At 41.1% G+C, this 21,595-nt stretch overlaps 1 protein-coding gene and 1 long non-coding RNA gene across 3 annotated transcripts; one reads left to right on the top strand and one right to left on the bottom strand.

The window, feature by feature from the left end:
* Nucleotides 1-1,133: 1,133 nt before the first annotated feature.
* Nucleotides 1,134-5,832, top strand: MOS4 (modifier of snc1,4). 2 transcript variants are annotated; one of them, XM_048707493.2, is made up of 7 exons: nucleotides 1,134-1,506; nucleotides 3,463-3,638; nucleotides 4,485-4,568; nucleotides 4,900-4,969; nucleotides 5,053-5,186; nucleotides 5,277-5,362; nucleotides 5,454-5,832. In XM_048707493.2, the coding sequence occupies exons 1-6, from the start codon at nucleotides 1,258-1,260 to the stop codon at nucleotides 5,332-5,334; spliced, it is 771 nt and encodes a 256-aa protein (XP_048563450.1). In that variant the 5' UTR covers nucleotides 1,134-1,257; the 3' UTR covers nucleotides 5,335-5,362; nucleotides 5,454-5,832. The 2 variants fall into 2 exon arrangements, with proteins under 2 accessions (XP_048563450.1, XP_048563449.1); XM_048707492.2 differs by having other exon boundaries at nucleotides 1,136-1,506; nucleotides 5,277-5,335.
* Nucleotides 5,833-12,002: 6,170 nt separating this feature from the next.
* LOC147979221 (uncharacterized) lies at nucleotides 12,003-15,573 on the bottom strand. The gene is made up of 2 exons (XR_015599693.1): nucleotides 15,011-15,573; nucleotides 12,003-12,308 (listed from the first exon to the last, which is right to left on the bottom strand). It is a non-coding gene; the product is annotated as an uncharacterized LOC147979221 (long non-coding RNA).
* Between the last annotated feature and the right edge of the window lie 6,022 nt (nucleotides 15,574-21,595).

Here is a 21,595-nt window from a genome sequence, read left to right on the forward strand (position 1 = left end):
CATATAGTAGCCCCCACACATTTGGCCCAAGAAAAAAATTGCTCCGTCGCACAGGCAGTATTGGGCCTTAGGCGCACTCCGCTAGTGGGTCGTCCGAGGGAGCAATTTTTTTCTTGGCCCAATAAAAGAGAATATTTTGGTTTGGCTCAAATAAAAATATTATGGGCACGTGAGCGTTGAAATAATCAAAGAGAAAAAAACCCTAATAAAGAAGGGACATTGATGTCTGGTTATGCACTAAATATGTTAATAAAACGGAATTTATGAGCTAGAATTAGTAATCCATCCGATTATGCCATCGTAAGAGAGAATGGCGCATAGCTACCAAGTGAGGAGGTAGACAAAACCCCGAGACAGAGGCGGACCCGGAGGAAAAAGAGGCACGAGTTTGATGGTTGCCGCCACGCCGACTAACCCATCACTATCAAGATCTCGCGGGACAAATATGACCCGCGAGAAGACCACAACTCCTTTCTTTGTCGCACCGCTATGGAGATCGTTTTTATGGACATATCAATTATCTCTTCCATTGCTTCTCGCAAAGAAATATCTCTCCCGTTGCAACGCACAGGCATATGTTCTAATAGTCTCCTATATGGGCTGGCATAGGTAGATTTTTCCCTGCCGTCTCGAGATCCTTCTAGAAGGTTGGTTTTTCCAGGATAGTTTTTGTTTGTGTTTATTTTTCTATGTTTTTCCGCTAGGTTTTGCTCCGTCTTGTTTGGTTTTTGTGTTTTTATTTTTATCACATTCATTTTTTAAAATCATGATATTTTAAATAATTATAAACTATTAAAATATGAACATTTTTTATTTTTTAAAATTTCTTTTTCTGCGAGAATTTTCTTTTAATCTAAGCTCGTTTATTCCTTATTTTTTAATTGTTTGGATTACTTACCGCATGTGTCACGTGGTCGTTTATCCCTTACTATTTTTTAGTGGAGTTTATCCCTTACTAGTAGTTGAGAAGCGAAAAAAATATGAAAGTGCTGCTTAAGAGGCTGGGTGAAACGGCTTTATGGAAAAGCCGCCCAAAGAACTGGGCCTTAAACGCCGCCGAGTGGTACCCACGAACGCGCGCTCTCTGTTGAAAGCATTTTATGACCTACGTAGCCCAAAACGCAAAGCGGCCCATGCGCGTTGAGCTTCTTCCTCCAGCCCCATTGATCCCCGGCGCGACGCCCTAACCTACACCGCGCCCGCTCCCTCTCTCCCTCTCTCTGGCTCGCGGCTACCTGCTCGCGCGCGGCCGCCGTGATGGCCTCGTCGGCGACGAGGGAGGTGCTTATGCTGGAGGCGCCACCGTCCGAGGCTGCGGGTGTGCCTTGGCGCCCGCCTCCGGACGCTGAGACGGTGGACGCGCTGCCCTACATCGACGGGGACTACGGCGACCCGGCGGTGAAGCGCGAGGTTGACCGCCTCGTCGAGGAGGAGATGCGCCGCGCTCACCGCAAGCCCGCCGACTTCCTCCGTGACTTGCCCCCCGTTCCCATCATTGGATTCGAGGTGAGTTCTTGCGCCCTCTCTATTGTTTTTAGGACGCTGATCCAACGCTTAGCGATCTGAGGAGACAATTAGGGCCAAGCCGTCGAAGATTTATACTTGTATACTACTTAGATGGGATGCACTGAGGTTTTATTTCTTTTTTATTTTAGCTTTTGGAGTTTCGACATAGTTAATGTTTAGGTTATTTACAAATTATTCCTGCATCATCACGACTTTAGCTGGGAAATACTCCCTCCGTTCCAAAATAGATGACCCAACTTTATACTAACATTGTACTAAAGTTAATAGAAAGTTGAGTCATCTATTTTGAAACGGAGGGAGTAGCTCTTTCGAGGACTATATATGCAATTGGGAGCTGTAGGCTAAGAGGTTTCCATATGCAATTGGGAGTTGTAGGCTAGTACGTTGTCATATGCAAGTGGGAGCTGTAGGCTGATAGGTTGTCATATGGAATTGGGAGTTGTAGGTAGAACTCGTCTGAAATAAATTTTCCCTGTCGGATGCGTACTCGGGGAACAACATTGCAGAATACCACATTTAGTTACCCAGAAGAAAGGACTCAACTATGTTGGTTCAGTCTTATATGGTTGGTGTATACTTAAGGATATCTTACGTTCTCAATTTTTCATTCAACCAATCACTCTGTGCTATTGCTATAAATCTGTATCAGACAATTTAGTTGAAAAGTACTTCACAAATTTGATTTCAAGAGCAAATTACCGCTGGATGTTTTCCCTATCAACAGTGAATAGCTGTTTTAATGGGATCAACGTTGAACCATTGAAGATGAAATATGCACCTTTTGCTGTTGAACATTAGAGAACAACACTATGAATGCTGCCTAGTTCTAATTGATTTGTGTACAAAATAAAGTAATTTTTCTGTATTGTTTGATGAAGATGCTGTTGAATTTTCGGACCCTAGTGTTGGCTGTCACGTTGTTTAGCTAGTATGAAGTTCATTTCTTTCATATTGTAATGGCCGGAGAAAAGGCTGACCCTGCTTAAAATATTATTATTTTTCATAGTTGCACACGTCCACTAAGCTGAAAGCATGCACATATTGTCCTCGGTGTTATATAAACTAGTACTATATATTGTATTGTATAAGCAGGTGCAACCATTACAAAATCTTGTACATTAGCTCATGCCTTCTGCTGTATGCATGAAGCTAAAATTACAAGTAATCTGCACCAAGATTAACACACTATTTAGATATTCAATTGTATGACTAGAGGTGGTAAATTTTAGTGCTTGGAGCATACACTGAGCAATTTATTACAGAAAAACCTCACACGTAGCTGAACGACAGCTAGATTGAAAAGACATTCTCACTTTGAATTGCAGAGTTCTTACTATCTAAAATAGACGTTGTATTAGCACCATGCACATAGAACATGGGGAGTTTGTACCATGTTTTAGAAAGTTTCTCCTCTTTCAGTCATGTGTCACACTCTCTAATGCCAGTGCCGGTAAGCAACTAAAACACAAATTTGGTGTTACTGTTGCCTAATGAACAGCTGGAAGTATTTGCAAACTAAAAACCAGCTAGGAACTACATCTATGTTGGACCTCATTGAGCAGTTATGATATGTTTGGATGTGTCTCTGAACAGAACTATTAGTGTGTGTAGTTAGGTTTTTTCTTCATTTGTTTGCAACACCTTATATATGTTAGCAGTTCAGTAAGCTGAGTAGTCAAGTGTTTCGTATACATACATGAACGGACATGCCCAACATAAATTGCACATCTGATGTTACTTAACACAAACAAGTGTTGATAAACTGTAAATTTGTTGCACAATAGATGCTTTTGCATGTACGTTTTAAATGGTCAGCGTTTTTCTTGTATGCATATATTGTAAAACATTAGACCTACTTCTTGCTTGTTTTGATCATTTGGATTTGTTGTTTGAATGTAAAACATGTCATGTTCTCATTTAGCATTTTTGTTTTAGAATCATCCTATGCTTGCGAAAGAGTACGAACGTGTTAGAGCTGGCAAGCCACCTGCTACCATAGAGATGTCCCGCTATGGTTTGGAGCCACCCCCAGCGAACAAGAGGAATGATGTTGTTGCTTGGAGGCAGGCTTTACGGAATGCCCAGAGCCAGCTGCAGCATCAAATTGTGCGGTAAGGCTGCTTATGCATATTTGCATTTGAGGAATCATGTGTTCTGAATCAACATTGCTATAATAGACATGCACATTGATAGCTCTGTGTGGCCACTATGGCAGTCTGTTTGTAACATTTTTAAGTTATGAATATGAATGTTATTATGAAGTTGTATTAAAGCAAAATAGCTCCCATAGGGATTTCTTTGGGTCTGTGGTCAGGACATTCATTAAACTTTTCCCATTCAAAATTGCATTGAGTAATAAGCTAAACCCACATGATACTGAACTACGAATGACTGCCATAGTTCAAGCAGTAGGTTGCACTTTGCTGCACCAGATCATGACAACATCACATTGGCCAGTGTCTTGCTGTGGCATGTCCTGCTGTCTGTCTTTTTAGTAATTATACCAATGTTGTTCCATTCACCGTTATAGTCTGTAAGCTTTCAATACCGCGAAGAGTATAGGTTTCCAAATATTTATGATGAAATAAAAATCAAATTCAAAAGGACAGACTCTTTAACAAAGAGTTCCGCAGTCTGTTTGAAATGACAAGTAAATTGTTACGGTTATGCAAGAGCTGATTCTCTTATACGTACTATAGTAATCATCGTTAGAATGGGAGGTAGCGTATTGCTCGTAGTTGTAGACAATAATAACCACATTGTAGACAATGCATTCTTCGATTTTTCTTTATACATATGATCGGCATAGGCTTTGAATTTCTTAGCCTCAATTGTAGTATGCACTTTATTTAGGTGTTTTTGTGTTTCACCATATGCATATGGTTCTCATCATCTATGGTCTGCTATTATTGTCAAACATACTTCTATTGTTTTTTGAAATGAAGTTAGTGTTACAGGATTGAGAATCTGGAGCTTATGCTGAAGCACGGTGTTGAGGTTTGGAAGCTCCAGAACAGAAAGATGGAATCAGTTTTGTCTAGGTAATTTGTTCTGTCCATATGTCCTTGACAGTGCTGTATCACTTGCATCTTGTCCTGTTTTCCTTGCATTTCATTTGACACTGTTCGGTTTGTGGACTGTGTCATCAGTACTATCCTACATTGAAGGTGACGCAAAACCAATGTGTTTCTAGCTGTCTCACGTGTGTGATGAATCAGTGTTCATGTAGCTTAGGCATCCACTGGATTATGAAGCACTTAAATGTATTCATGTCATGCGTATGCTTTATTATTGTGTATGTGTACATGGTCTCTAAAAAGTAGATATACTAGTTATAATGCTGGAAGTATGCGATAACATGGTACTTTGTAGGACACAAAAAATGACTCTGGAATACAATGAAAAGATAGAAACTGTCAACCGTGAGAGGAAATTTCATCAGGTAACATACTGGTCAACTCCCGTCCTTAATGTGAATCAGCATGACCATACTGTACAGGCAAGTGATATTCTGTTTTTGATCAGCAAAACACTGGTGGACAACTCCATGCCTTGACAGTAGAATGGCAGGAACTGTGTCAGAAAAACATAGCTATTCAAGCTGCCTGTGTTGATCTACAGAATCAAATTGATCTGCTTAAACTTGAAGCTAAAGAACAGTATGATCTGCCTCCCTTCCCCTCCCTCCCCTGCACTCCCTCCCCATTCTCTCCCTCTCTTTATGAGTTGTGTGCCAAATTTCTTTACAGGGGAATGCCAATGGCTGGTAGCAATGAAACTAACCCACAAGCATCAGTAGGGATTTGAGGTACAATATGTTATTCTGTTCTTAAAGGTGCAGTATTTTTCAATTTGCCTTACAATTAAGTTCAGTTGCCATTGCACAGAATGCGTTCATTCTGTTGACAAGTTAGATGTTTCTGCAGATACAGATGGAGGAAGGCAGAAGCTGTGACTCCATGAGATGTCAGCTAGAGGTTCCAGTAGCCACTATGCTTACCTGACCCACACCTGGCTGTTCCGTTGACAACTACCATTGTGGAATGTGTGTTATGCAACGTGATGGCATGTGCTGGTGGACACCTGGTAGAGAAACAGCTTAAACGCATGTATTGTTCCGTGACAAGAGAAAGAGAATCAGAATGCCCATCTCTTTTGTTGATCACAAATGGGTGTCAACTTTTCGGGGTGTAAATTTGTACCGTAACATGGAAGTGTCAGCTGAATGTTTCGTCTATTTAGCTCTGCTTGTTTCAGAAAATGTCATGAACCTGCTGCATCTTGTTTCAAATAGCCTGTTCACTATGTCGCCTTCTAAGGCTTGATTGATTGCCTTACCTTGTTGCTGTTGGGTTCGTAGGCTGGTAACTGCTATACGCTTATCTTCGAAAACTTAGCATGGGACGGCTAAGGTTGTGTTACAAACTACTCCCTCCGTTCCTAAATATTTGTCTTTCTAGACATTTCAAATGACTACTACATATGGATGTATGTAGACATATTTTAAAGTGTAGATTCACTCATTTTGCTCCGTATGTAGTCACTTGTTGAAATGTCTAGAAAGACAAGTATTTAGGAACGGAGGGAGTAGATGATACCCTGTGTATTGTTGAGGGAATTCATAGTAATATGCAGGATAAACATTTAATAATAGTTGTTAGAATCATAATCTGGTACTTGTATGATATAATGTGAAAAACTGTAGTTACATATAAAGTTTATTATGTTTTGCATGAATAGTTTATAGTTCAACTGTAAAAACAAGTAGTAACATGCAAGAGAACTATGCATTATTTTTGTGGTTTGTGCCTTATTTTTCCAGTAAAGTGACCGGAGATGTGTTCCGTTTCTTGTGCAATAATCAACTGGATGGGCATGTGTTTGTGGTTGTTTCATAGTATTCTCAGCATTCCAATTTCACTTGTGAACAACCATTAGTAGAGACGTATCAGGTCAGGTGCCTACTACTTATTGACATTGGCAGATAATAAGATACAAATTTGACAAACATTTCAGTTTCCTATTGTGATTGCCTTGTTCATTCCCGTGCTAGTAACCAGTAGCAATAGCTAGCTTGAGAAAAATATTTGTAAGTACATTCCTATTGAAATTATTGTTAGATGGATGAGACATTTCTTCAGTGTTGCAATCAGGCAGGCAGGCCTGAATAAAATGGTGTTAAACAAATTTGTACTGTATATAACAGAATAGGCAAGTTGCTATATTATCAAAACATAAAGCATGGAGGATGGTAGTATGAGCAACATATCAATGTTTAAGTAAGATGCATACATATGGAATAAATAAATGAAGTAAAGAAAACAAATTCACATATCAAAAAGGCATATGCCCTTTACATAGATTGACATGGAATCATTGATGGATATAAGATACAAGGACGCCACTACATAGGGGCGTCGTGATAGAGGCGAGGGTGTCCCGATGTTTCGATGAGATGGAGGCTATCGTTTTCTGTGGGAGTCGACATTGACGATCCGACTACGAACGTGCGAGACGTCGCGCCTTAGCAATCGCTAAACCAACTTCTGAGGGGTTATTGACCACGCCGGAGCACGATCAACCTGACCACGAGGGCCTATTTCCTGCGAGCAAACGAAGAACAAGCAAGAAACTGAGATTGCAATCTGGATATTGCGAATATAAGATGAAAGCTTTATTGATCAAGGTGGGGTTCTATGACGTCTTGGTCTGGTCGTTGGACACAAACGAAGTACGCGAAGTTGCAGCTATGGCGAACTTTTAATCTAAACAAAACCCAAGGAAAAAGCTACTAGATGGATCTACTTATATAGGAGCAAGGGGTGGCGGCCAAGGAGGTGGGAGGACGTCCCAAGGCAGCCTAAAACTAACCCTAGGTCGTACAAGGCTCATGGGCCCAAGTGGAGGTGATGCAACACCTTTGGGCTTGTAGTTTGACTCGGATTCTGCTGCAACGTCAGATTGTTTCGTCCGTAACTCAACGCTCCGGATGAATTTGAAGGTGAATCCAATTGGGTTGGAAAGAGCAAGAAATCTAGTTTCCAACAAAAAAAGAATCACCCAATTCGGAGTCCGTATGAAAATGTTGTTGACGTTTTGAGTCAAGTATGTCTGTGCAGTCCGAATCTGAATCCAAAACGTAAGAGACTTGGACTCTATCTTCTCTTGGCCCAAAAGTGACGTGAGAGGACTTTTTGAACACAACCTAAACTTCTCCTTTTCCCTTGTCTTCATATGTGGATTGTACAAATGTCCCATACACCTGCAATTAGACAAAACACAAAAGTGTGTGAAGTATTTTTGTTCTGGATAACATAAATAGATTATTGAATAGTTTGCATTAGAAATCACCTGACAAATATGCATGTATGCAATATTTTTGGTCGTATCCAAGGTAGTCATGTCCTCATCATCCTCCCCTTTTTGAAAATAAAGCCGTCCTCGGCATTGCTTAATCTGAAATGTGGCTAACAAAAGAGACAAGGTGTACATGTTGTATATGTATATGTCATCCATTTTAACTTCCCTTGATTTTTGCACATATGTCACATGTATACATGAGTAACTTTCATTGTTCATAAAATCTAAAGCCAAAAAATTATCACAGGAAGTAGAAGGCATGAAAATACTGGAACTCAGTTTGCACATATAAGTGAAGCTCTTATTCTCTTCAAAAGATTGGCAATGTTCATCATTAAACCATCCTAAATTCGATGAATAAACCTTACTTGCATCAAATTTACATGCTACAACATGCTTAAATAAGCAAACATGCAATAAGTCATTGGACACAGAATCATCATCAAGATTAGAGGTCATATTAAAATGATTAAACATTGGTTCTTTTGCATCAACAGTTAATTCAATGGGTGCACTCAAAATTGTTGATATTTCAGTTGTTTGATCACATGACGCATTCATGACAGTAACAAGAGTCTCTAAAATAGGTGGTGTGCTCAAATCAACAGGTAACTCAACACATGATGCATTCAAGTTAACTAGGCATGCTTCATTCTCATGTGAAGTTATATCATCAATACCTTTACTGTTACCTCGCAAAGATGTAGCTGATGTAGGTACGGACGTTGACAATGTACCATACTCTTGAGATGATATTGCGCTCACAATCCGAGGTGGGGCTGCTCTAGTAGGTGCAATAGTGGAGTAACCAACCGGCGATGGTGAGCATGAACTGGAATAGTAGTTGTTGTAGTCACCCAATGCATCCTCCTGTATCTGTCTCTCAAAGGTACAAGCACGGACATACATACCAGTAATGCAACGAGGAATATACCGAAATCTTGCCTGAATATCATGGTTCAAACCACCAAAAAAATATTCATTGTATCATCCTCAGATTCTTCTATGTCACAATGATGCATATAAGATTTGAACTCTTGGTAGTAAGCATGAACAGTGTTACTGCCTTGTTTTAATTGCTCCAATTTGCAACGCAATTCACGACGGTAGTAGGGAGGAAAAAATTGTTGTCTCATTACAGCTTTCAAAACTTTCCAAGTTGTGGGTTGGTTATCAATGTTTTTCTTACAATGTACACTCCACCAAACAGAAGCAAAACCAGTAAATGCTCTAATGGTAGCTCGTACTCTCTCAAGTTCAGAAAAATCATGGTGACTAAAAACTTGTTCTACTTCAAGCTCCCAAGCTAGATAAATAGCAGGATTAAATCTACCCTCAAATGATAGTAAAGAGATAACCTGACCATATGCTTGTGTGCGTTGTCCCAACTCTTGTGATAGTGAAGATGTGTCCGTCGTCCAAGAACTTCTATCTCTGGAACCTGTCATGATTAGTAGAAACAAGAACCAAAATTCGAGAATAATGTTCCTATGAACTACTAGGATGTGGTTGTAAAGTGCTCACAGTAAAGCAAATATCAATATCTTACAAGTTCTTACCATGCGGCAGGTGGTGACAGGCAACCAGCGGTGTCAAATAACTCCGAAGATTGCGTAAAGCGATTGCCAGGGGAACGTGCGTATACACGGTGTAGAAATATGTGGAGCTGGGTTGGCTATATATGGTAGCAAAAGATTAGCAATAATCAATTCAGAGATGCAATGTTGAATAAACACTCAACGACGGTACTGTGCTGGTCCTAGGCTAGACCGAACTAGAGACGCGAGCCTAGAACACTAATGAGGTCACGTCGTAGCACAACCAGCATCAATGAAGGATACTAAGTAGCTCTGGACAGCAAGATATAAGTGAAGATCACAACGGTAGTAAAGATAATGATGTGAAACAACAGCCAAGCAGGATATATCAACAACTTTGTCTCCAACTTTCCTCTGAAAAAGTTTGTGCCGATTTTTTTGTTTTTTTCTCTCTTGTTTTTCCTCACACTTTTTTTCTTTCTCTCCTTTTTTTGACTTTATTTTCTCTTTTTTTCTCTCGTTTTTTTCTCTCTTTTTTCTCCCTCTTTCCAAAACAAACTAGATAAGATGCAGATTGGATCAAGTGAAGATGTGAACGATCTCAACTATTATTATGACAATGAATGGTGGGTAGCACGTGGTGGAAATTGATGGATGGGTGGTGGACAGCGGAAGAGATAATGATGCAGCGGTGGCGTGACTAATGTGAACAGAACTCGAAACTCTAAACGAACTAGACACTAAGACCAGCAACTCGACACGACGATGCAACCGATAATTCAACTATGCAAGCAATGAAAAGAAAATTGCAAAGGCTCAGACTGGCTTGGACCAAGGATGAATAGATCTAACTTTTTTTTGTGGCTTTTTCTTAGACAATAGGTAAGAAAATAAATCTAATCTAGGAAAACTGGAAATTCTCACCGAGCAACCTGAAAACTGATACCACTTGATAGAGGCGAGGGTGTCCCGATGTTTCGATGAGATGGAGGCTATCGTTTTCTGTGGGAGTCGACCTTGACGATCCGACTACGAACATGCGAGACGTCGCGCCTTAGCAATCGCTAAACCAACTTCCGAGGGGTTATTGACCACGCCGGAGCACGATCAACCTGACCACGAGGGCCTGTTTCCTGCGAGCAAACGAAGAACAAGCAAGAAACTGAGATTGCAATCTGGATATTGCAAATATAAGATGAAAGCTTTATTGATCAAGGTGGGGTTCTGTGACGTCTTGGTCTGGTCGTTGGACACAAACGAAGTACGCGAAGTTGCAGCTATGGCGAACTTTTAATCTAAACAAAACCCAAGGAAAAAGCTACTAGATGGATCTACTTATATAGGAGCAAGGGGTGGCGGCCAAGGAGGTGGGAGGACGTCCCAAGGCAGCCTAAAACTAACCCTAGGTCGTACAAGGCTCATGGGCCCAAGTGGAGGTGATGCAACACCTTTGGGCTTGTAGTTTGACTCGGATTCTGCTGCAACGTCAGATTGTTTCGTCCGTAACTCAACGCTCCGGATGAATTTGAAGGTGAATCCAATTGGGTTGGAAAGAGCACGAGATCTAGTTTCCAACAAAAAAAGAATCACCCAATTCGGAGTCCGTATGAAAAAGTTGTTGACGTTTTGAGTCAGGTATGTCTGTGCAGTCCGAATCTGAATTCAAAACGTGAGAGACTTGGACTCTATCTTCTCTTGGCCCAAAAGTGACATGGGAGGACTTTTTGAACACAACCTAAACTTCTCCTTTTCCCTTGTCTTCATATGTGGATTGTACAAATGTACCATACACCTGCAATTAGACAAAACACAAAAGTGTGTGAAGTATTTTTGTTCTGGATAACATAAATAGATTATTGAATAGTTTGCATTAGAAATCACCTGACAAATATGCATGTATGCAATATTTTTGGTCATATCCAAGGTAGTCATGTCCTCATCACGTTGCATGGATCATGGGCGGATCCTTGTAGGGACTAAACCGGGCCATAGCCCGTCATATTCTTTGAATTTTCTTTGGTGTCTGGATTTGGCCCAATAATAGAAGTTGGCCCAGTGAGAATGTTCTTGGCCCGTTTTTCAATTTGTTCCACTCTCCGCCACAGGCATGGATGCCTTCCCATGCGGAAGCTCCCTCCTCTCACTCATTTGCATCCAACAATGACACATAGGAGCAATTCTAATAGAACATGCAAAATATAGATCGCCAAAATCATTATGGAGGCGGTCGCTAAAAATCATGGAGGCTCTAGAGCTCCAGAGCCGGGTTGGGAGGCGGTGCGGGAGGAGGAAGATGAACATTGAAAATGTGATCCTGACCGTTGGATGGAGATCTGACGGCCCAAAAAAAGTGATCTACGCAATGAAAAAACCAATCAACTTACAATCAGTCCCAACTCTTTCTTTTTTCTAATTCCCCATACAATATGCGGATTCGCTTCTTCGTGAGCGAGTGTTGCAATGAGCGACCCTGTTGTGACGCCCCCGATTTGACTGTACACTATCATACACGCAAATGTGTACGATCAAAGATTAAGGACTCACGGGAAGATATCACAACACAACTCTAGACACAAATTAAAATAATACAAGCTTTATATTACAAGCCAGGGGCCTCGAGGGCTCGAATACATAAGCTCGAATACACAAGAGTCAGCGGAAGCAATAATATCTGAGTACACACATAAGTTAAACAAGTTTGCCTTAAAAAGGCTAGTACAAACTGGGATACAGATTGAAAGAGGCGCAGGCCTCTTGCAGGCCTGCCTGGGATCCTCCTAAACTACTCCTGGTCGTCGTCAGCGGCCTGCACGTAGTAGTAGGCACCCCCAATATAGTAGGAGTCGTCATCGACGGTGGCGTCTGGCTCCTGGAATCCAACGTCTGGTCGCAACAACCGGGTATAGAAAGGGGAAAAGGGGGAGCAAAGCAACCGTGAGTACTCATCCAAAGTACTCGCAAGCAAGGAGCTACACTACATATGCATTGGTATCAATGAAAGGGGTAGTATATGTGGACTGAACTACAGAATGCCAGAATAAGAGGGGGATAGCTAGTCCTATCGAAGACTTCGCTTCTGGTAGCCTCTATCTTGAAGCAGTAGAAGAGAGTAGATGGTAAGTTAACCAAGTATCATCGAATAGCATAATCCTACCCGGCGATCCTCCCCTTGTCGCCCTGGGAGAGAGCGATCACCGGGTTGTATCTGTCACTTGGAAGGGTGTATTTTATTAAGTATTCGGTTCTAGTTGTCATAAGGTCAAGGTACAACTCCGGGTCGTCCTTTTACCGAGGGACACGACTATTAGAATAGATAAACTTTCCTGTAGGGGTGCACCACATTTCCCAACACGCTCGATCCCCTATGGTCGGACACACTTTCCTGGGTCATGCCCGGCCTCGGAAGATCAACACGTCGCAGCCCTACCTAGGCACACCAGAGAGGTCAGCACACCGGTCTAAATCATATGGCGCAGGGGTCTGGGTCCATCACCCGTTGCACACCTGCATGTTGCGAACGTGGCCGGAAGCAGACCTAGCCTCCCTAATACAAGAGCAGGTGTTCCAGTCCAATCCGACGCGCGCCACTCAGTCGCTGACATCAAGAAGGCTTCGGCTGATACCACGACGTCGAGTGCTCATAACTATTCCCGCGTAGTTAGTTAGTGTGTATAGACCAGTGGCTAGACTCAGATCAAATACCAAGATCTCGTTAAGCGTGTTAATTGATATAACCGCGGACGCCGACCAGGGCCAGGCCCACCTCTCTCCTACGTGGTCTCAACTTGCCCTGTCGTTCCGCCACAAAGTAACAGTTGGGGGCCATCGGGAACTCAGGCCCACCACTACCTAGATGGAGCCACCTGTCCTTTCAGCCCCCATGTCGGAATCACTTGTGGGTACTCTACGAGCCGACCCAACTTTAGTTACCACATGTATCACATATTATGTATGTGTAAGTGCATCTAGTGCCACCCCTAGTTGGTTTTGGAGTATTGACGACAAACCTAGTTGAGGGACTAATGTGTTCGTAAGAATTGCAGGATAACACAGGTAGAAGTCCCTCATTGATTCGGTTTTACTACCAGAGATGACCCCCAAAAATGTATGAAGACATTGAAGTTAAAGGTGGTATATGAAGATATTCACTTTGAAGACTATGACAAAAGAAGACACGTTATGAAGCCTATGGAGCTCGAAGACTTAGATCTTTCGTAGTTCTTTTTCTTTTGTGTTGAGTCATAGGAACCACCGTACTGTTTAGTGGGGTCCAAGAGAACCAGTCAGAATGACTGAAGTGATGCCCAAACTAAAAACCTATGTCTTCGAGTGAAGACAATGAGAGCGAATCTTGTCCAGAGCTGGACAAGTCAGCTTTGCTTGTAGCCCAAGTAAAGTTGCCATGAGAGTTTGAAACCTGATCGTTGAGACACGTGTCAGTTCCTTAATGACCCAGGGTCATTTCGGACAAATCAGGTCGGGTTGCCAAGTGGCTATAAATAGCCCACCCCCTACAACCATAAACGGTTGGCTTCTCAGAATTCAGTGCACGGCTTTTGTCGTTTGAGAGCAACCCACCTCGAAGCCTTTGAGAGAAAATTCCCAGCGAGGAGAAAAGCCCTAACCACCCAGAGCCAGAGTAAATTGGGCATCACTTAAGTCTTCTTGTCTGTGTGATCTGAAGACTTATTACACTTGAGGACTGTGAATCCTCCAGACGGTTAGGCGTCGCGTTCAGAGCATCCAAGAGACATTGTGGATTGCCAGTGAACGAAGTTTGTGAAGGTTTGGGAGTCTACCTTGAAGACTTACCAGAGTGATTGGGCGAGGACTTTGTGACCTTAGCTCAAGGAGAATATGGTGAGGACTTGGTGTCCTGAGCTGCGTGTTCAGGACTGGGTGTCCGGGACTGTGTGTCCTAAGGTTTAAATACCTAGCCGCTCCAACCAGACGTACAATTGTCACAGCAACTGGAACTGGTCCAACACATCATTGTCTTCAACGAGTCACTGGTTTCATCTTCACTTCCTTTTTCTTACTGTTACTCATTGTGAAGCCATTGCATGCCTGCTCTATCTTTTGTCTTCACAACGTGAATGTATGATCTGTTTGGCTTCATAACTTCTTCCTACATGATCCTTATTACACTGCAGCTGTTTGTCATTGTGCTTTCACTCTATTGAATACTTGACCATGGCTGGCCTAGTGTAATCTAACTTCCGCTGCATAGTGATAGGCATAATCTTCACTGTTTGTCTTCATAACTCCCACGTTTTGAAGACTTTCATAAAAATCGCCTATTCACCCCCCTCTAGTCGATATAACGCACTTTCAGTATATAAGTATATACCCGCGATCACCTACCAAATGATCACGACCCAATAGTATAGCATGGCAGACGGACAAGAATGTAGGGCCACTGACGAAATACTAGCATCCTATACTAAGCATTTAGGATTGCAGGTAAAGGTAACAATAGTAGTAGCAAGGACAGGCTATGCATCAGAATAGGATTAACGGAAAGCAGTAACATGATACACTACTCTAATGCAAGCAGTAGAGAGAAGAATAGGCGATATTGCTACCTCTTGAGCACTGCGTTGGTTTTCCCTTGAAGAGGAAAGGGTGATGCAGTAAAGCAGCGTAAGTATTTCCCTCAGTTTTTGAGAACCAAGGTACCAATCCAGTAGGAGACCACGCGCGAGTCACCTCGTACCTACACAAACAAATAAGAACCTCGCAACCAACGCGATAAAGGGGTTGTCAATCCCTTCACGGCCACTTGTAAGAGTGAGATCTGATAGAGATGATAATAATAAGATAAATATTTTTGGTATTTTTATGATATAGATTGAAAATAAAGATTACAAAATAAAATAGATTGGAAACTTATATGATGGAGAATAGACCCGGGGGCCATAGGTTTCACTAGTGGCTTCTCTCAAGATAGCATAAGTATTACGGTGGGTGAATAAATTACTGTCGAGCAATTAATAGAAAAGCGAATAATTATGAGAATATCTAGGTATGATCATGTATATAGGCATCACGTCTGTGACAAGTATACCGACTCCTGCCTGCATCTACTACTATTACTCCACACATCGACCGCTATCCAGCATGCATCTAGGGTATTAAGTTCATAAGAACAGAGTAATGCGGCTAATCAATGGGCTATGGAGATGCCCACCGATTGATGTCAATGCAAGGAGTAGGGATTGCCATGCAACAGATGCATTAGAGCTATAAATATATGAAAGCTCATCAAAGAAACTAAATGGGTGTGCATCCAACTCGATTGCTCACGAAGACTTAGGGCATTTGGGGAAGCCCGTCATTGGAATATACAAGCCAAGGTCAATAATGAAAAAATTCCACTAGTATATGAAAGTGACAAAATAAGAGACTCTCTATCGTGAAGATCATGGTGTACTTTGAAGCACAAGTGTGGAAAAAGGATAGTAACATTGTCCCTTCTCTCTTTTTCTCTCATTTATTTTTTTTCTTTTTTTATTTGGGCCTTTTTTCCTTTTTTTCTTTTGGCCTCTTTTCTTTTCCTTTTTTCGTCCGGAGTCTCATCTCAACTTGTGAGGGAATTATAGTCTCCATCATTCTTTCCTCACATGGGACAATGTTCTAATGATGATCATTACACTTTTATTTTCTTACAACTCAAGAATTACAACTCGATACTTAGAACAAAATATGACTCTATGTGAATGCCTCCAACGGTGTACCAGGATTGCAATGAAGTAAGAGTGACATGTATGAAAAAATTATGAACAGTGGATTTGCCACAAATACGATGTCAACTACATGATCATGCAAAACAATATGACAATGATGATGCGTGTCAAAATAAATGGAACGGTGAAAAGTTGCATGGCAATATATCTCGGAATGGCTATGGAAATGCCATAATAGGTAGGTACGGTGGCTGTTTTGAGGAAGATATCAGGAGGCTTATGCGTGATAGAGCGTATCATATCACGGGGTTTGGATGCATCGGCGAAGTTTGCACCAACTCTCAAGCTGAGAAAGGGCAATGCACGGTACCGAAGAGGCTAGCAATGATGGAAGGGTGAGAGTGCGTATAATCCATGGACTCAACATTTGTCATAAAGAACTCACATACTTATTGCAAAAATCTACAAGTCATCAAAACCAAGCACTACGCGCATGCTCCTAGGGGATAGATTGGTAGGAAAAGACCATCGCTTGTCCCCGACCGCCACTCATAAGGAAAGCAATCAAAGAACACCCCATGCTTCAAATTTGTCACATAACGTTTACCATATGTGCATGCTACGGGACTTGCCAACTTCAACACAAGTATTCGTCAATTTCACAATTACTCAACTAGCACACCTCTAATATTATCACCTTTATATCTCAAAACCATCTATCAAGCATCCAACTTCTCTTAGCATTTACAATTTATAACCAAAGTGAATTACCATGTTGTTCTAAAGGACTCTCAAAATGATATAAGTGAAACATGAGAGATCAATTATTTCTATAAAATAGAACCACCGCCGTGCTCTAAAAGATATAAGCGAAGCAATCGAGCAAAAATTGTACAGCTCAAAAGATATAAGTGAATCACATAGAGTATTCTAATAAATTTCAATTCATGTGAGTCCCTCCCAAAAGGTGTGTACAACAAGGATGATTGTGGTAAACTAAAAGGCAAAGACTCAAATCATACAATACGCTCCAAGCAAAACACATATCATGTGGCGAATAAAAATATAGCTTCAAGTAAAGTTATCGATGGACGAAGACGAAAGAGGGGATGCCTTCCGGGGCATCCCCAAGCTTAGGATTTTTGGTGTCCTTGAATTTTACCTTGGAGTGCCTTGTGAATCCCCAAGCTTAGGCTCTTGCCACTCCTTGTTCCATAATCCATCAAATCTTTACCCAAAACTTGAAAACTTCACAACACAAAACTTAAAAGAAAATCTTTGTGAGCTCCGTTAATAAAAGAAAACAACCCACCACTTCAAGGTACTGTAATGAATTCATTCTTTATTTATATTGGTGTTAAACCTACTGTATTCCAACTTTTGTATGGTTCATAAACTCTATTACTAGTCATAGATTCATCAAAATAAGCAAACAACATGTGAAAAAGAGAATCTGTCAAAAACAGAATAGTCTGTAGTAATCTGTAGGTTTCGAATACTTCTGGAATCCCAAAAATTCTAAAGTAATTTCTGGACGTGAGGAATTTATCTATTAATCATCTGCAAAAATAATTAACTAAATATCACCCTCCAATAAAAAATGGCAGCAATTCTCGTGAGCACTAAAATTTCTGTTTTTTACAGCAAGATCAGAAAGACTTCCCAAGTCTTCCCAACGGTTCTACTTGGCACAAACACTAATTAAACACAAAAAAACACAACCAAAACAGAGGCTAGATAAATTATTTATTACTAAATAGTAACAAAAAGCAAGGAATAAAAATAAAGTTGGATTGCCTCCCAACAAGCGCCATCGTTTAACGCCCCTAGCTAGGCATAAAAGCGAAGATAGATCTAGGTATTGCCATCTTTGGTAGGCAATCCATAAGTGGCTCTCATAATAGATTCATATGGTAATTTAATTTTCTTTCTAGGGAAGTTTTCCATGCCTTTCCTTAACGGAAATTGGAATTTAATCTCCCTTCCTTCATATCAATAATTGCACCAATCGTTCTAAGGAAAGGTCTACCAAGAATAATAGGACATGAAGGATTGCAATCTATATCAAGAACAATGAAATCTACGGGCACATAATTCCTATTCGCAACAATAAGAACATCATTAATCTTTTCCATAGGTTTCTTAATAGTGGAATTCGCAAGGTGCAAGTTTATAGAACAATCATCAAATTCACGGAAACCTAGCAAATCACACAAAGTTTTTGGGATCGTGGAAACACTAGCACCAAAATCACACAAAGCATAGCATTCACGATCTTTAATTTTAATTTTAATTTTAGGTTCCCACTCATCATAAAGTTTTCTAGGGATAGAAACTTTCAACTCAAGTTTTTCTTCGTAAGATTGCATCAAAGCATCAACGATATGTTTAGTAAAAGCTTTATTTTGACTATAAGCATGAGGAGAATTTAGCACGGATTGCAACAATGAAATACAATCTATCAAAGAGAAATTATAATAATTAAATTCTTGAAATCCAAGATAGTGGGTTCGTTGCTATCTAAAGTTTTGACCTCTTCAATCCCACTTTTACCAATTTTTGCATCAAGATCTAAAAACTCTGAATCATTGGGACGCCTTCTAACTAAAATTGACTCATCTCCAGTCCCATCATTATCAAGATTCATATTGCAAAACAAGGATTTAATAGGGGACACATCAATCACTTTTAGATCTTCATCCTTATTATCATGAAAACTTTGCGGTTTAGCGGCCATCTTATTAACTAAGGTGGCCTCCTTATCCGAGATTTCAGCAATTAATTTTTCAAGATGAGCAAGCTGAGATTTCAAACCATAAAATTCCTTAGACATATCATTGAGATCTTTATTCATGAAACCGATAAAACTTTTTTGTTCTTTAAGCTCGTTTCTAGAGAAATTATTATGCTCAAACTGCAAGGACATAAAACTTCTAACGTTGTTTTCGATTTCTTCCAACCTTGTAAGGTGAGGATCAACTCCTTTTGGTAAAGCCATGAGGGCAACAAGCAACAAGACGTAAGCGAGAAAGAGGAGAACGGGAAAGACAGAGCGAATAAAACGGCAAGGGTGAAGTGGGGGAGAGGAAAACGAGAGGCAAATGGCAAATAATGTAATGCAAAGGATAAGAGTTGTGATGGGTACTTGGTATGTCTTGACTTGGCGTAGATCTCCCCGGCAACGGCGCCAGAAATCCTTCTTGCTACCTCTTGAGCACTGTGTTGGTTTTCCCTTAAAGAGGAAAGGGTGATGCAGTAAAGCAGCGTAAGTATTTCCCTCAGTTTTTGAGAACCAAGGTACCAATCTAGTAGGAGACCACACACGAGTCACCTCGTACCTACACAAACAAATAAGAACCTCGCAACCAACACGATAAAGGGGTTGTCAATCCCTTCACGACCACTTGCAAGAGTGAGATCTGATAGAGATGATAATAATAAGATAAATATTTTTGGTATTTTTATGATATAGATTGAAAGTAAAGATTGCAAAATAAAATAGATTGGAAACTTATATGATGGAGAATAGACCCGGGGGCCATAGGTTTCACTATTGGCTTCTCTCAAGATAGCATAAGTATTACGGTGGGTGAACAAATTACTATCGAGCAACTGATAGAAAAGCGAATAATTATGAGAATATCTAGGTATGATCATGTATATAGGCATCACATCCGTGACAAGTAGACCGACTCTTGCCTGCATCTACTACTATTACTCCACACATCGACCGCTATCCAGCATGCATCTACTACTATTACTCCACACATCGACCGCTATCCAGCATGCATCTAGAGTATTAAGTTCATAAGAACGGAGTAACGCCTTAAGCAAGATGACATGATGTAGAGGGATAAACTCATGCAATATGATATAAACCCCATCTTTTTATCCTCGATGGAAACAATACAATACGTGTCGTTTCCCTTTCTGTCACTGGGATCGAGCACCGCAAGATTGAACCCAAAGCTAAGCACTTCTCCAATGGCAAGAAAGATCAATCTAGTAGGCCAAACCAAACTGATAATTCGAAGAGACTTGCAAAGATAAACCAATCATACATAAAAGAATTCAGAGAAGATTCAAATATTGTTCATAAATAGACTTGATCATAAACCCGCAATTCATCGGATCTCGACAAACACACCGCAAAAGAAGACTACATCGAATAGATCTCCAAGAGAATCGAGGAGAACTTTGTATTGAGATCCAAAGAGAGAGAAGAAGCCATCTAGCTACTAGCTATGGACCCGAAGGTCTGAGGTAAATGACTCACACATCATCGGAGGGGCCATGGAGTTGATGTAGAGGCCCTCCGTGATCAATGACCCCTCCGGCGGAGCTCCGGAAAAGGCCCCAGGATGGGATCTCTTGGGTACAGAAGGTTGCGGCGGTGGAAATAGGGTTTCGTGGTGCTCCTGGATGTTCCCGGGGTATATGGATATATATATATATAGGAGGAAGAAGTAGGTCGGTGGAGCAACGAGGGGCCCACGAGGGTGGAGGGCGTGCCCAGGGGGGTAGGCGCGCCCCCTGCCTCATGGCCTCCTCGATTGTTTCTTGACGTCCACTCAAAGTCCCCTGGATCACATTTGTTCCAAAAATCACGTTCCCGAAGGTTTCATTATGTCTGGACTCCGTTTGATATTCCTTTTCTACGAAACACTGAAATAGGCAAAAAACAGCAATTTGGGCTGGGCCTCCGTTTAATAGGTTAGTCCCAAAAATAATATAAAAGTGTAAAATAAAGCCCATTAACATCCAAAACAGATAATATAATAGCATGGAACAATCAAAAATTATAGATACGTTGGAGACGTATCAGATATCTGGTGTTCAAGGGGGGGCTTGCCTGGTTGCTTTGGCAAGAAGGAAGGGTCGTCAACACCGTAGTCGAGCTGGGGGTCGCCGGTAGTCTCGGGGTCTACCAAAAAGAAGTAACGGAGGGGAATCACAATAAATAACAAAGCAATCAAAGCATCACAAAGTATAACATGGCAATACGCGGTGCTAGGTTTGACCTAACGTAGTACTAGGTGATACCGGTGAAGGAGGAAAGCATCCGGGAAGTATTCCCGGTGTTTCGCGTTTTCGAACAGATGAACCGGAGGGGGAAAGTTGTGTGTTTGCTATGCTAGGGATGTGTGGCGGACGAACAGGCTGCATATTCGGATTCGTCTCGTCGTTCTGAGCAACTTTCATGTACAAAGTATTTTCATCCGAGTTACGGTTTATTTTCTATTGTTTATCAAAGTTTTAGGCATTTTTTAAGTTTATTTAATTATTTAAATCAAACATTATCCAGAACAGTGAAAGGTGATGTCAGCATGACATCACCATGACATCAACAGGTCAAACCCAGCTGACGAGAGTCAAACCTGGCCTGTGGGTCCAGTGGGACCCACCTGTCATAGACTAAGGCTAACTAAACATGTTTAGTTAGTTTAGCTAATTGATTAGGTTAATCAAACACAATTAATTTAA

Source organism: Triticum urartu, chromosome 3A (assembly GCF_056163025.1).
Source record: "Triticum urartu cultivar PI428250 chromosome 3A, HENAU_Tu73, whole genome shotgun sequence".
Classification (NCBI taxonomy): Eukaryota; Viridiplantae; Streptophyta; class Magnoliopsida; order Poales; family Poaceae; genus Triticum; species Triticum urartu.

Coding starts and splice junctions, on each gene's coding strand:
- MOS4 (XM_048707493.2), top strand. CDS start 1,258: ATGGCCTCGTCGGCGACGAGGGAGGTGCTTATGCTGGAGGCGCCACCG. Junction 3,639..4,484: donor CTGCAGCATCAAATTGTGCG/GTAAGGCTGCTT, acceptor TTAGTGTTACAG/GATTGAGAATCTGGAGCTTA. Junction 5,187..5,276: donor AAACTTGAAGCTAAAGAACA/GTATGATCTGCC, acceptor ATTTCTTTACAG/GGGAATGCCAATGGCTGGTA.